A 15,092-nucleotide genomic window follows, 5' to 3' on the forward strand; every position below is an offset into this window, starting at 1 on the left:
ATAAGTCTAAAGGAAAAGAGGTGAATTTATGAAGAGCTTGACCCTGAGCTGGGAGCTCGGAGTGAGCCATCAGCCGACGGTACTTTCCCATGGTTTAATATTTCACCAGTGTGCCATTCACATTAGGCTCGCAGAGAACGTATTACACTTAAAAGGTTATGAAATGAGAGGTAAAAATCAGTGCTCTTCCTGCTGTTGGGACTTGCTAAACACAGACTTCATCCACCCCCACCACCACCGTCTTCCTATCTTGCTCCTTCTCCCCCATCCACCCACCTTTAAATTCCTTTTGTTTTGTTATGAAACCCCCCCGAAGTCAGAGCTCATGCTGCTGCTTCAGAAAAATCATCTCCCTCTTGGTTACAATCCCAGCGTGAATGCGTTTCACTTGATACTGAAATCCAGCTCGCCCTGGTTGCTGCTGCTGCTGCTGCTGCTGCTGCTGCCGCCGTGGAGGAGAGTAACAGGCGGCTCCGCTACAGCAGATATCGCATTCATGTGAAGTGATGACAGAAAAACTTATCGGCACTTAGCAGCGATTCACTGAGAAAAGGCCTTTTCACATGCGGGCGCACAAGGCAACACGCTCTTATCAGTCCCACATCCACTTGATGAGCTGCATGTAATGCTGGGATTAAGCTACAGTGGAATGGAAAACACTCCCATCTCCAGATCGATAGTGGACACCTGTCCTGACATGTCAGTGTCCCCGTGTCTTTGATTCTCTTTCTTTTCACTCTTGCCGTATTCCCGTCTCTTTCTCATCTTCCCCCTTCCCTCGGCTCTCTCTTTATTCCTCGCTCTTGCTCCCTCGCATCAGTGTAAAGCAGCGCTATTTTCCAAGCCATTTAGCAACAGCGTTCAGTTGTGCGTGGATCATTTGCTTCACCGTGGATCAGCTCCTGCCTTGCGTGCAGGTGTGTAATCGCGATATATGGTTGTGTGGCTGCTGCTGTTGCATCAAACCGAGTTTGCATCCATTGATCCTTTTTGATATAATCTGTCATAGTGAAACACACACAATCAAAGAGAGAGCTGTTTTCTTCTCCTGCCATGTTTTGTTTTATTTTAAACCACAAACGACCTGTATGCAAGAGGGCAGATCTGCCTCAGAAGTATATTCCTGTAAAAGACATCCATCCAGGTAATTATTAAATGAGTAACTATTTTTTTTCAGTCTCAGCACAGCGCACGAGGCACGATGACGCCGCGCTGAATGGTACATATACAGCTGTCAAGTACAAATCCAACTAGTGCCCTGAGACCCTGCTCTGGCCGTCTAAATCCTCAGCACAAACACAAGTGAGGAGAGGAAGAGGCAGAGCCAAGGTTTCATGTTAATGCCCAGCTTCCTCTTCCAGGTTTAAGCTCCTTTTTGGCCCCTGAGAAAAAGATTATTCCCCTCGGTCCCGGAGTAGAGAGCCTAAAGAGGCTGGTTCCCAGACAAGGTCAAACCCTCAGAGCCCCTTATAGACCAGATGTGCCCGAGGCAGTGGAGGAGGAGACATTCACCTGATCCTCAAAAGTTCACGCTGAGTTTAGAGTCTGAGATCTTTAAGGTCTTTCTCTTTGGTTTTTACCTCATGTTGTTTTTCCATAAACTCCTGTTATTTTATTTTATTTTATTTCCTATTCCTTCCGTGCTAACGTTGCAGTATAAATTCTCCGTGTGTAACGTAACTTCCTGCTCTCTCAGCCTCTCATGTGGCGTTTCTTTAGCCAGTAGGCACTCATGTCGAGCTATCAGCTCGGGGACTCGTGCACATGCATGCATCCCTGTCGATGTCTTCTTCTGTTTGCACACTGTCGCACGTGCCACACGGCTCCTTGTAATTGGATGTGTTGGCAGCATAATGACATTGGGCGGTGGCAGAAGGCGGCAGAGCGTGAAGCAGAACGCTGCCTCAGCGCTGCCTCGCCGGGGAACGCTCTGGCTTCTCAGGTCTCCCCATGTCTGCCCCCCTAAATCCCACAACGATGTCAGGGAAGTCAGCAAGGTGGAAGCAATGCAATATCACAGCACACTGCTCCTGTCTGCGCAGAGTGAGATGTCATTCACTGTATAATTTACCTCGCAGGGAGCTATTGTACCCTCACAAAACTCACACTGAGGAGAAGAAGTGAAGCATATAAGAACTTGATTACATCTTTTATAACTTTCATTACCATTATCTGCTAGAGGTGAGGGAGGGGTGCTATTTAATCGCCGCCACACCTCTTTCATGGGGCGGCTGTAAAGGATTTTTCGAGTCTTAGGAAAAACAGAGGAATCAATGTCAATTTAATCCAAAACACACATCCTCTTTACAATGAAAACCAGATGCAGGAAGGCTATTAGTTCCCCACTGTAGCACCACCGTCCCCACATTTATGACCTATGTGTTTTGGTTGAGGTCCGGCAGAAACCCAAATACCCTCTTATCATTGCTAGTTCGTTAAATTCTCTGAAGTATCTTAATATCATAAGCATCTGCGCAAACATTCCCGGTCCTTATAACCACAAATCACAACATTTCACTTCTATTTTGGAGTGAAAAGACATAAAAAAAAAGATTTTTCTTATGCTCCCATAAAGTGGAAATGCCACAATCTCGTGCAGTTTTTTAAAGCGACTCTGCGGAAGGAAACAAAGGCAGGAATGAAATGGACATTACAGATGTTCCACAGAGCGCCACCGCACTGTAACAGATCATCTTTTGTCATTGCATTGTTTGCTCGTGTAATGTCATTCATTCATCACATGTTGCTCCATATTGCCAGAGAACTGCTTTGAGGCTCCGCACACACTCCTCTCTCTCTCTCACACACACACACACACACGCACACTTAAAACCATGTCTCTTTGATTTCTATTGACCAACACTTGATTTGGTTTCTATTGATTCAGCAGAGCTCAATTCCCTGTGCAATTTATAGGGAAATAAATGCCCTTTTTCTTTAACCTTCCCCAAAGACGTTACATGATCTATAACACAAAAAAGCAATGTCATTACAGCTTTGAAATGGGCTTTTGAAGACCAACTTTGAAGTAGTAACTAAGAAAAGGTCACATCAGTTAACACTATTTTGTTAATGGATGTAATTTTAAGTTGATGCGTCTCTTTTATTTATTTTTTTATTTTTTTCCAATCACGTTGAGAGCGTCCCCTCAGAATCTCTGATAAAGCTTTATCTGTCATCTGCCACAAAGTCTCCGAGTCGTCGCCCGCCTGCATCTCGGCTCTCGCAGTCCTTCGGGGTCATGTTGCAAGGTTGGCTAATCAAACAGGGGGTTTCAGACTGATGTATTATTGACCAGGTTCTGATGGGAAAAAGTAGTCATCAAAGAGCGTCACGCTGATACGCTCCGCAGCCTTTTAGATGCAATTCCTTTTAAGTGCAATTGGCTGCTCTTCCAAGGCAGCGATGATAACCTAACCTCCACACCCTTCTACTTCAGGAGAAAATGTTTGATTCCAGCCTGGATGATGTGCCTTAAACTACCACCTTTTAACTCCTGAATATGTAGGATTTAGTTAAGGCAATGATGATCTGGTTAACTCCTCTCCCATTATTGCCCTGAGGGCTTTCGGGATAGCACAGACACCGCCGGGGCTTTAGCACTAACCCCTCCTCACTTCCCTGCTGCAGATGCAAACGCCCTGCCTGCCTGCCTGCCTGCGCTCTCCACACTGAGCAGTCACCTCTTTGCTTTTGTTGTGACATGCACGGATCTGGTTTAGGACCAGGAGTCTCTCCACAGTTCAGAGGAGAGAGGAGCTGGAGTGATGAGTTTTAAGGGCCGGATTTAAGACTATATTAACACACCCTCGCTCTCTCTCCACCTCTTCCTGGATTGTTCAGTCCCATGCACCATGAAATGAACAATTCCAGCTGAGCCCATTGGCAGAGCTTTGGGGGGAAACTCAAGCCTGAGATTGGGTTTAGGGATGTAAGCATGCAGCAGACTGGGAGCCGTCAGACGTCAGCAAAGGGCCTCTTGTCTCCTTGGCATACGGCTGTCCACCCAAACACTTATCCTGGGGTTTTGTTTTTAAAATACTTCCAGACTTGTTTTGGAGGAACCAGTTAGCATGATCTTAGCTCATAGTTTTTCATTTAGGAAAGAACTCAGCGAGAGATTGGACGCGGAGTCGAAGTCTGTGCTTATTTACCAAAATGGTTACCTGGGAGACGGGCCCAAAGTTGAAAAAGTCTGAGTCCAATCAAAGTTGTATTCGCTTTTGTTTATGTAATAGCATAAAAATCAAGCCTCGCTGCTGATTTAACAATGAAATTCTACAGTAAACAGAGATTTTATTCCTGTTTGCTTTGCAGATGTGAATCAGATATCTGCTTTAGACACAGTGTGTCAGGCCGACGGGAAGCACTGGAACTAATAAATCCTTCACAGATAAATGCTGTAGGTTTTAATCCACCAGTCATTCACACTTGAACACATGATTTAAGAGAGTGTGTGTTCTGCAGATGAAAGTCCAGCACATCTTATCGTATATCACTTTATACAGGCTCAGCTGACAGGCTGAACATTTGCTAACACAGAGCCGGTTTCAGCGTCCTCTGGGGAGGTTGTTCTTCTCTCAGGCTGGATGGATTCAAACCTGCCGCTGTTGAGAGGAGAAATTTACCGTCACTGTCACTGAACTCCAGAAGAACCGGAGAGAGAGAGAGAGAGAGAGAGAGAGAGAGGACGTCCTGTAATCCCGTTTATAATAAGAAAGGATCTTGTTTTAATTGAAGCTGGCTGTGAGTGTGCCACTCCCTCCTGGCTGATGCTGAGTGAAGCCACGCTGGTGCCTGCTCATCTAGCAGAACAACACGGCCGGCCCCTGCCCGTCTCCGTCTCCCCAGCTGTTTTGCTGCCTGTCGCTGCACATGGCTCCGATTTGCTGCCTTATTAAAGAGTGCGCGCCTCCTCAACTCCTGTAAATGAAATGCCCAAAGAGGCCAGAGTCCGTCCACTCACCTCTTTGTCTCTGGCCTGTCTAGACAACAGACACGGTTCTGTCTGACGTAGACAGAAGCCAAGCAGCGGGATTGATGCGTGGACAGCTTTGATGACAGACAGCAGGAGTTTTTCATTCCTTCCTGAAAAAAAAAAAAAGTAAAAAACCTGGGCCAATAAATGCACCTAAAGTTGCTCAACCTTTTTTTTTTTTTTTTTCGAAAAAAGGAGAGCAGTTTAGCTTTTCTCCAAAATAAGTGTTCAGGAGTTTCTGTAAGGCAACCACCATGTTTACATGGCTCTAAAGCTCTGCGCAAGGCCAAATGTTATATATACAGTCAAGGCTATCTGAGAAACCAGCGGACATGGCCTCCGCAAACACAACCAATCTCTTAATCTCTCTCCGTTTGAACCTTCCTTTTGCCTTCGTATCCTCGAGTAAAGCAGGGATAGAGTAGAGACATGTCTCATTTTTCAGAAGTGAGGCAGCCCTTTTAACTTGATTAAGACTTTTTTTTTTTCCATCCTCTCAAGAGAATTTTTAAAAAATGTTTTAAGTCCAAATAACATGAGCACTTCTCCTGGCCGTGCCAGAACCCCTTTCCGCTTGGAAATATTTGCTTTGGACGCCAGCCTTGCCCAGCACACAACACAGGCAATTATGGGAGCTATTTAAACAGGAGAGATCTACTGACAGGCGACGCCTCATTTGAAGGGATGAAGGAATCAGGAAATGAAACCTTCATTGATGCGCTGAGGGTATGGAAAGAGAATTCCCAGAGGTCCTCTGAGGCGGGTTGTATATCTCATGGGTATTTTGTGCCTCCGTCGAGGACTGTTGTATTTGTGTAGCCTTTTACATGTTCGAATTTTTTCGGATCTGTGTGTGTGCTTGTCTGAAAGACAGGGACGGGTTGACTTTATGCATGTGTGAGGATGTTTTCCCATAAGTTGTGGAGTTTGTGTTTTTTTTCGGCGCCTGTTAACAGTTTATCAGCAAAGGTGCAGCTGTAGGATGCTGGCAGCTTTCATCAGCTCAAAGGTCTCTTCTCTGTCGCTGCCACTTTCATGATAGAGAGATGAGACCATGAGGTCAACCTGCAAGCAGCCACACAGCTGAATGAAAGCCTGACCAGCATTTTTTTTTCCTATACCCTGTTCTCCCTTTTACTGTGACTTTAAGTCCAAACATTAACTTTTTTTTTTTTTTTTCTGTGTGCGCTTCTTCAACTGGCTGCAGAGTGATGCCTTACCCGGTCGACCTCAACTGACACGACACATTGTTTTTAGAGGGAAGAGACAGTTTTGCAAATGGAATGTGAGAACAGGAGAGAGGACTTGGCAAGCTGACGAGGGTCATGAGTGCTACCTGCCAGTGACCTACTTATCAACCCCAGAGCTTTCTGTCTAATCAGGTGCCACTTTGCGTCCACAGTGTGTGTGTGTGTGTGTTTGTGCATTTGGTGAGGTGAATCCACATCTTTCCAAATTTCTGTGTGGAAAAAAAAAAGAAGAAACAAGAGAGAGACAGAGTGAAGTTAAACTTCTAACGTTGCTGGGCTGAGAATTCCCCAGAAAGGAAACTTAATCTAGAGGCCTTCTCAGACTGGACAAATAGACAGTAAATTAGTTTCGCATGACGGTTTATTAAAAAAAAAAAAAGGCTTGTGTATACAGCAGATTATTGATGCATCGAGCAGAGGGATGGATAAGGTTCCAGTGTGGTCAGTTGTGAGGGACAGAGAGCCCAGGTCTCCGGAGGGAAGCCACAGCACAGTCACGCACAGGGGGGGAGGAGGCTGGAGCTGCTTGGAGGCTGTGTGTGCAGCATGGCAAACATACAGAGGCAGCAGGAAAATGACATTGTGCAACATCTTTCATTTTTGAAAATCAACACATATTATATATATATAAGATTACCAGATGTTCCACTGCTGCTCATTTGCTTCGTTTGTGCAGTCAGTCACAGAGTGAGTTGGAAAAAGAAAAGTTTGGTGTCATTAGGAGAGGACACCTGGAGTCAGCGGCTGTTGTATGTATTGTATGTGGTCAGTTACTCTTTCTTTCCCTGTGAGATCGAGGCCTCGGGCAACATCTTTGTAAATGCTCTGCTTCTGTATGCATTCGGTATTTTATTTCCACTTTTTTCACCTTTTTTTTTTCAGAAAATAGAAGAAAAAAAACCTACATCCAAAATGGGTTTATAGCATCTGACATTGTAAAATGAAGTAATAAAAAGAAAGACAGAGGCTATATGAGGATATATACAACAACCAAAGTAGTCCAGTATCTTCTGCCTCATGATACGTTCGCATTTGAGGTGGATTCCTATGGTTGCTTGTCACCCCCACCCTCCCAATCCCATACTCTCCCTTCTTGCCTTCCTCATCCTCCTTCCTCCCTCTCCCTCTCCCTGCATTCCTCCCGTCAGGGGGGCTGACAGACACTCGTCATCAGCAGGTACTCTGACCCAGGTGGATCAGGTTTCCCACTTGCCAGGGGATTGTGCTGCATGCGCATTTTTATGGCTTAGTGCTACACATTTGGAGGTTTTCAGTGCAACTCTGGTGTGCTGCCATGTCTGATAACCACTAAGACAGACATGGCCTTCTCAGACAGCTTAAGACAAGCTCCTACGGCTTTTCATAATATCCAAACACCCCGTGCTTTTGGTTAGCATGACATTTATAATCAAACCACAACCTCAAACACAGCCTGGCCTGAGTCAAAACATGAGTTAATGTGAGTAAAAAATCTTTTTCTGTTTTTTTTTTTTGTTTTTTTTAAAGTGAAATACATTTTCAAAACTTAATCAATTTTCATACCAGAGGGGGAAGATGAGGACTGTTTCAGTTTTTTTCTGCCAGACAGAAAAAAGAAATTGGTGGAGCAAATGTTAATTTATATTCTCACAAGAATTCAATTGCTTGTTACAGAAACTAAATAGAGCTGTTTTATAGCCATGTGTCGTTACTGATGGTGAGGTTTGTCATCTGGTCCGCCACACAGCCAGACTGAAGTATCTCAACAATGATAAGATGATACAACACGATAAGCCGGGTGGCCATGAAATCCCCAAAGGATGAATCTTAATGACTTTAGTGGTCTTCTGACTTTTTCCTCCAGTGCCACAATGAGGTTGACATTTGTGGCGGTTTTAACCCAAATGTCTCAACAACTATTTGATAGATTGCTGTGAAATTTGGTTTCTTATGCTCATGTGCACCACAGAGCGTATTTCAGAAACGTCTGTCCTCCTCTTACATCCCATATTGTGCCATCACCAGGCCTGCTGTGCTGATGACATTCCTAGTATTGACTCCAGCTCTACTTTGCACTTAATGCTAATTACTAGCAAATACTAGCATGCTCACACACACTGAGCTAAAGATGGTGAGTCTGATAAACACTGAGGAATTGTTGATGTGTGGTGGTTTTAGCATTTCCTTTGACTCTGTGTTGTTTAAAAGATGTTTTATAAAAAATGTCACCCATGTCCAAAGGTTTTACTTTATTTTCCTAGACCTGATCATTACATCGTCTGTACTCAGCAGGTTATGTTTACATTTAAGGTAACAGTACATGTAGATACCTAAAATGTAAACATAACATAACAACCTTTCTATAATCCTTATGGCTTTTTGTGATTTACAGCTACTTATTCACTAAATGGGTCATGATTTGATCCACAGACAACCTTCAGACAAGCGGTAATCTGTGTAGCATGTTTCATTTTTTTTTTCTGTCTTGAAGTGATCTTATTAATTTTGAATTGTGTGTCTGTCTCCTGGCAGATGTGGATGAATGCTCAGAGGGCAACGGCGGGTGCCAACAGATTTGTGTCAACATGATGGGCAGCTACGAGTGCCGCTGCAGAGAAGGATTCCTCCTGAGTGACAACCAGCATACCTGCATCCAAAGGCCTAAAGGTTAATCACACACACACATACACACACACACTTCTGATTTATGCGTGCATGTAGTTTGATGTCGGTGAATTTCACTTTAGGTTAGATTTTACTCAATGTGACATAAGCCTGTTGTTGTTCAGGTCCAGGCATTTATTGAATAATATGATGAGTTAGTGCAGATGCACAGTCAGAGTGGGATCGGCCCTAACAGGCCTAAATGAAAGGTGAGTGAAGGTAAGTGTCTCCAGACTGAGGGGAATAAAAAAAGAAGAAGAGAGGGATAAATCTCTCTTTGTTTTCCACCCACTCTTTTTTTTTTTTTTTTTAAATTGAACCAATCTAGAGCTTGGCAGCGTTTTAAGGTATCGTGGTATGAGAAGGGCCTGCGGGGGACTGTGAGCAGAGAAAACAATTAAAGGTGTAGCCGCGGGCAGACACACCTTTTGTTTTTAGAGCATTCCTGTGGGATGGGGACGTGACAGAAAGAAAGTACAGAGCCAGCCTGCTCTGAGCCTGACTCATCAGACGCCGGAGCACCGCGCGGACATGCATGCGATCATAACGTCATAGCTGTCATCTAAATTTTGCATACTGCCTTGTAGCAATTTTCTTCAGTGGCTGAATTTTACAAGTGTATAAAACAGCGGCGCAGCGGTTTAGATCGTGACAAATCCACTCTAGTATTTTATAAATTGCACAAAATTATATATTTATGTCAGGGGGAAAGAAGAAGAGGGAAAAAAAAGATTTGAGTTTCTTAGGTTTTTGTATCGGAAAATAACAAGACATCAAAATGCATTTGTGTGTACAGTACATGGCTCCACAGCCTCTGCGCTTTGTTCGGTAGATTTCTTCAGATCAGAGAAAATGAACAGCTGCTATCGCTATCACAAAGCACATTTATTCAAGGAGTAATTATCCAGCTGTCCTCAGATTCCTCAGCTCCAACAGTTCAGACTGGGACTGCGTTGCAGATCTGTGTGGTTCCTGGGGGCCCTTACAGCATGTACAGCGGGGTCCATGTGTGTCTTCATCATTCCCCCCCTTCCCTCATCTTTTTTAAGATAACTGCTCATGCTGGGAGTCATTAGGCCGTGATGTTCCTTGAGTCCCCTGGATGGTGAACCGAGGATCTTGGAAGTCTGCTTTATGAGATCAGTCTGGCCTAGTGAACTGTCAATGTTTACATTTCATAAACGCAGTGTTATTTGAGTGGAGTGAAAAGCTGGATCATGTGTTTCAAAAGCACCACAACTACAATCAGCGGTGTCGGAGGCAGAGCAGAGCGAGAGCAGAGCGCGAGCACCGGTCCGCTCTCACCAAACTCCCCACGTCTCTCTTTCACTTCCTCTCCTGTTCTTGATAAATGCCCTCGGTTCCTGTTAATCTTCCACGTTCATATTAATTTTGTCTTTATTGCTTCCAGATGAGGCCGATTCGGATCGAGAGATTAAAGCGGCCATCAATTCATAAACTTGCCTCACTCATCCGATAGCCGCCCTGTCATTGTATCATTATTTTTTTGAAAGGCTAAGAGACAGAACAACTACTCATCTGCTTATTATTACTGCTCTTATTACAGCCTGTGTCTGGAAGAAAATGGAAGTGGTGAGGAAGTGGCTTTGCTAGGTTATTGGACAATAAGCCTGCAGAGCTGTTGCAAACACCGCTCCCCTCACTTACTGAAAAACCATACTCAGATGCCTTCCAGAAAAAAAAGAAAAGAAAAGAAAGAAAAATCATTGAGAAAATTAAAACTGATCTAATCTGCCAGCCAAGTCGCTTTAAATGCAGCCCTCCATTCATTCTGCCAAGTCTCTTCTTAAAGAGCAAAGCCTGGGGTGCAGTTTGCTCATGAGCTTTATTGTTCTCATTAAAAAGACATCAGCTTTCCATTTCTTTCATTAATGGGTCAGGTGTTCCCTGGGCAACTACCGTGAGTCTTCCCGGGGCCGGCGGAGAGCTGGTCACTGCAGAGCCTGGCGCTACCAGTCTGTTTCCCCTGCTGGTAGGAAGCCCTTGTTAGCAGTGAGCCCGTGCCAATTAGGCAGCAGGGGTCTGCCAGGCTCTCAGCTAATGACAAGTCTGCTGCTGCTGGCCTGTCTCTTATTAGACCTGCCCCGGCCCCCCTGAACAGGAATAACTACGGCCAAATGAAGGCTCCATCGTCTAGCTGGCCAAAATGTAACAGTTCATTTATTCTCCCCAAACATTTCTCCCAGTCAAGAAATGAAGCCTTTGAAAGGCCAGCCAAGGTGCTTAGTGGTTGATAGGAATGCCATTTAGGTCAAGAAGGGTTCCACTGCTTTGCGTTTGATTTATTGTCTCTTTTATATAGGAGGATAACAGGAACGTATGTGTGCGAGACGGGATCCAGCGCAGTGGAATTCAGATATTTCAGGCCCAGTCAACCCACACGTCCATAATTTTAGTCCTCTACATTTCTGAATATCCGGTAGGGCAATTACCTTAAGTGTGCACTGACGGGCTGTTACGTAAGTCACGTATGCAAACTTAAGTATTCAGTCATTTTGTCTTCAGCTCAGACGACACCGAGTGTAATTGTTTGATCTGAAAGTGGAACCGTGAGCTGCGTAGAAGTCACTGATATGAGTCATGACCACAGCGCGGAGGTAAAGACGGAGGTGTAACTCCGTGAGGAAAACTGTGGATATCAGCGAGGAGCCTGAAAGTTCACACCCGTCTGTCGTCTGTCGATTACATAACCGTCTGAAGCTCATTGCAGAGAACTTTGATTACCTGAGCCCCGAGGCCTCAGTGTCACCTTTCACTGCAGGCGCAAATCTGTTGATAGGCTGCAGCGCACTCAAGTCCACAAAGTGCAAATTACAAACCAGCGAATATAAATTAAGTGAAGAAGTCAGACTAGAAGGAAATCTATCATACAGAAAGCAACTAAAGTCAAATGTTGACGTGTGGAAATGGCACATCGATCACTTAGTTAATCAGCAACTATTGGCATAATCGGATCAATGGTTTTGAGCATGAATGACAAACATGATGTTTTCAGCTTCTCTTTTTTGAGAATTTGAACTTTTTTTATCTTTATATATATATATTCATGAACCAGCAAGTTAATGTCAGCCTCACTTCACTATATTTTCACTATTTTCCTTATGGATAAACTGGTCTATAGAAGACTTATATAATAGGCTGCTACACCACGATATGTTCAAACTTCAGATCATGTTGCTTATATTTATCATATTACCTATTGCAATGTTATAGTAAAGTAATATAACAATTTCCTGTAAAAATCTGCCTTATTTCTCTTTATCAGCCACCTGGCCGAGGATGTAAGTGGAGCTCTCTTCTGTACAGTAGGCCTTGTCTTTCCAGGAAATGTTTACTTTGTCAATGAAAACCTCTTCCTGTGTTTACAACTTTCATTAGTTTCCCAAAGGGGTTGTTACCCCTCGTACAGCTAATCTCTGCTCTGTCTCTCTCAATCTCTCTCCCTCAATTTCAAATATGAACGCAGTGGACATGATGGACGTAACCACACACACACACACACCCCACTGACACACACACAGCCTCACGCAAGCACACAACTCAATAATTTTCAACTTAATCCTGCTGGAGGCACATTCAGACACGTTCTATTATGACATTTAGATGCAGACCGTGGCGTGTCGACTTCAGGATGCCGGCTAGAGCTGCAGCAGTGCGAGGAATTTTCCAATAAATGTGATCAAATCCATAATAAATGGCTGCATCACATTCTCAGTTAGATTTGCTCTGCAGCCTTGACATTCCTTCTGTATGAAATCAGGCACGGGGTCACTGAACCCTGTTTTATTGTTTTTTTTTTTCCTTATCACGAATGGCTAAAAAATCCTCCTTTCTTATAATGTAGTATCCATTTAGCAGACCGTAGCACATTTTAGCTTCATGAAGTCATGCGCTGCTAACGGGCCAGTTTCCATCACTCCGATGATCCAGTGTTTAATATTGCAAAGTCAAATATAGTCTAACTATTTGTATTTGAATGCATGTTCTTGTCCTGTGACGTGTGGTTTTCCCAGTCTGCAGGAGCCGACCTGGTTCTTACATGTTCCCCTTGGTAGGTCTCAGCAGGCCTGCCTGCCTGCTTGTCTCTGCATTGGCCACAGAACTGTTTTTACAAGTGCAGAAGTCGCTGCTCCATTGCTCTGCAGCCCAACCGTATAACCAGGCTCTTTTCCTATTCTAGGGAAGTGGAGCGAGAGGAACGCCTCGTGCTTCCATTGCTACCTATTAAGTCTCTCCCCTAAGTCCAGCAGCAGAGACGAGGACACACAGGACACTTTCATGTCCCCCTTGTCTTTCCCGTGCCCACCCCTCCCTCTGTCCTCCTCTTTTTCCTCCCTGTCTCTTTCCTACATTATCTCCCCTCATCCTCCCTCTTTGTCCAGACTTTCACAGGCCTCATGCCCCCACCCCCCACTCACCCCCTCTCACCCCCACCCTTGAACAAATATACATCAGTGGCTTGGGCTTTAGCAAATGTTGGCTGCCTTGCCACTGAATTCTCCGTACCTCATTTGAGATGGGCATCCCTTTTGCTCGTGGGTTTGTTGAAGGCCATCTCTTAGCTGGCCAGCCCAGCATGCTGCTGCGGACTGCCTGAGTGCCAGTGGGGTTTTTCCACTAACACTTGGCTGTCATGGCTTTAACCAGAGGGCCAGACTGAGCTCTGCAGAGACAGACGCCTTCTTCACTTGCCTCTCCCTTTTGATTTTTGGAAAGAATGCGGCTCTGTAATAACATACTGTATCTCCTATCTTTTGTATCTGGATATTAAAGAAAGCCAGCAGCCTGTGCTCTGCCGCTGTGTTGTCTGTTCTGCTGGGAGGATGCCTGGCTCCTCTGGGACAGCATGTTGAGGTGACCTTGATAGAATGAGAGGAGTGAAGGGGAGAGTGGCAACGTCCCCAGCAGGTGCTGCACGACTGTCGGTGACACAGATGGGCAGACGCTCAGCAATGCGCGTGCAACACGCATACATTATGCAAATAAACCTGTGTCAATGCATACATTAATATATACATCAATGCAAGCACACTTGAGAACATAGGAGACTCTCCAGAGCCTTTTCCGCTCCACCATATTCTTCAAGTATGTCACTTAAACTGGTCGAGTTTGGAGCAGAGCATGGGCGAAATGTTTGTGGTTGGTTTCAGCACAATATCGTAATAAAAGTTGAACATTAAGCACTTTTGCAGTGACATGTATCCGTCCAGAATGCTCTCTGCTGTCTTTTCCATTCTCGGGTTGTTTATGCTTTCCATGGCTCCACGCTGAAGAAGAAAAAAAAAAAAAGAGGAGTGAAATGAGCAGCCTCAACAAGGCCTCCGGGAGCTGGAGAAAATCAGTGCTCACGCAGCAGACCAAACAGTAGCACTTGGGAGTTGGTGGGGAAGAGTTACTTCCTTGACCGGCTGGCTGCCCCGTCGCTCTGCTTGACCATCTGCGTCGCAGCTCAGCCCAACCCAATCCGGTTCAGCTCCTTTTCCCATTCTCCTTTCCATGCGCTGACATTTTTATCCTCCTATTAAAACTTTTAAGGGCCCATTATCTAAGAGGAAGGAATGTTGCTTTAATAGTGTGGTGGCTCCATGCTTAGGCCCCTTCTTTTCAGTTTGTAACCAACTAACACTAGCTAGCTGCTTAATGTTCTCCAGCCAGTGTCGAGCGAGCAAAGAGAGGGGACCGTCTCCCCCTCTGAGACGTATGACAGCAGCTCAGCCTGGACCATGAGCACCTCTTTTCACTGCCCCCCCCAAGCTCTCAGAACAGACTATAAACCCTTGGCATGCCTTCCACTACTTCAGCCCCATTGTTTCAGTCTCTCCACTTCATGGTTCTCAGGTTTAAGAGAGCTCACAGTGCCGTGGTGAAGAACTTGTGGCCCCCGTGGATCTTTTGTCTGAGGATCACAGGAGTCGGCATCTTAGCCGGAGCACCTATGTTAACTTTTCTTTCTTTTGCACAGTTCCTCATGTCATGTTAAAGCTATGGAAACTTTACTGTTGTTTGTGGGGTTTTTTTTTTTTTTGGTTGGCAGCTTTTACCTCAGGAGGAAGTCTTACAGAGCCTGTAGCTTCTGTGCACAACAGGTGGTCAAGGAAGATATATATTTATTTCTCAAAATACAGATGTTTTGTTGTGTGTGAGAACATTGCTTGTGTTTAGTAGACTCTCTCAGTGTAGTGAGATCTGAGCTGGTTGTG

The 15,092-nt window shown here is 44.8% G+C and overlaps 1 protein-coding gene across 3 annotated transcripts in view; it reads left to right on the plus strand.

Annotated features, from left to right (window-relative positions):
- Positions 1–15,092, plus strand: part of scube3 (signal peptide, CUB domain, EGF-like 3) — a 77,409-nt gene that overhangs the window by 25,549 nt on the left and 36,768 nt on the right. For all 3 annotated transcript variants that reach the window (XM_085782506.1, XM_085782505.1, XM_085782504.1), the window contains exon 4: positions 8,740–8,874. In XM_085782506.1, coding sequence (XP_085638632.1) covers positions 8,793–8,874 — 82 coding nt within the window. In that variant the 5' untranslated portion in view covers positions 8,740–8,792. The remainder of the gene's footprint in view (positions 1–8,739; positions 8,875–15,092) is intronic.

This window comes from Trachurus japonicus, chromosome 7, assembly GCF_045865225.1.
Source record: "Trachurus japonicus isolate A0001 chromosome 7, Traja_1.0".
Lineage (NCBI taxonomy): Eukaryota > Metazoa > Chordata > Actinopteri > Carangiformes > Carangidae > Trachurus > Trachurus japonicus.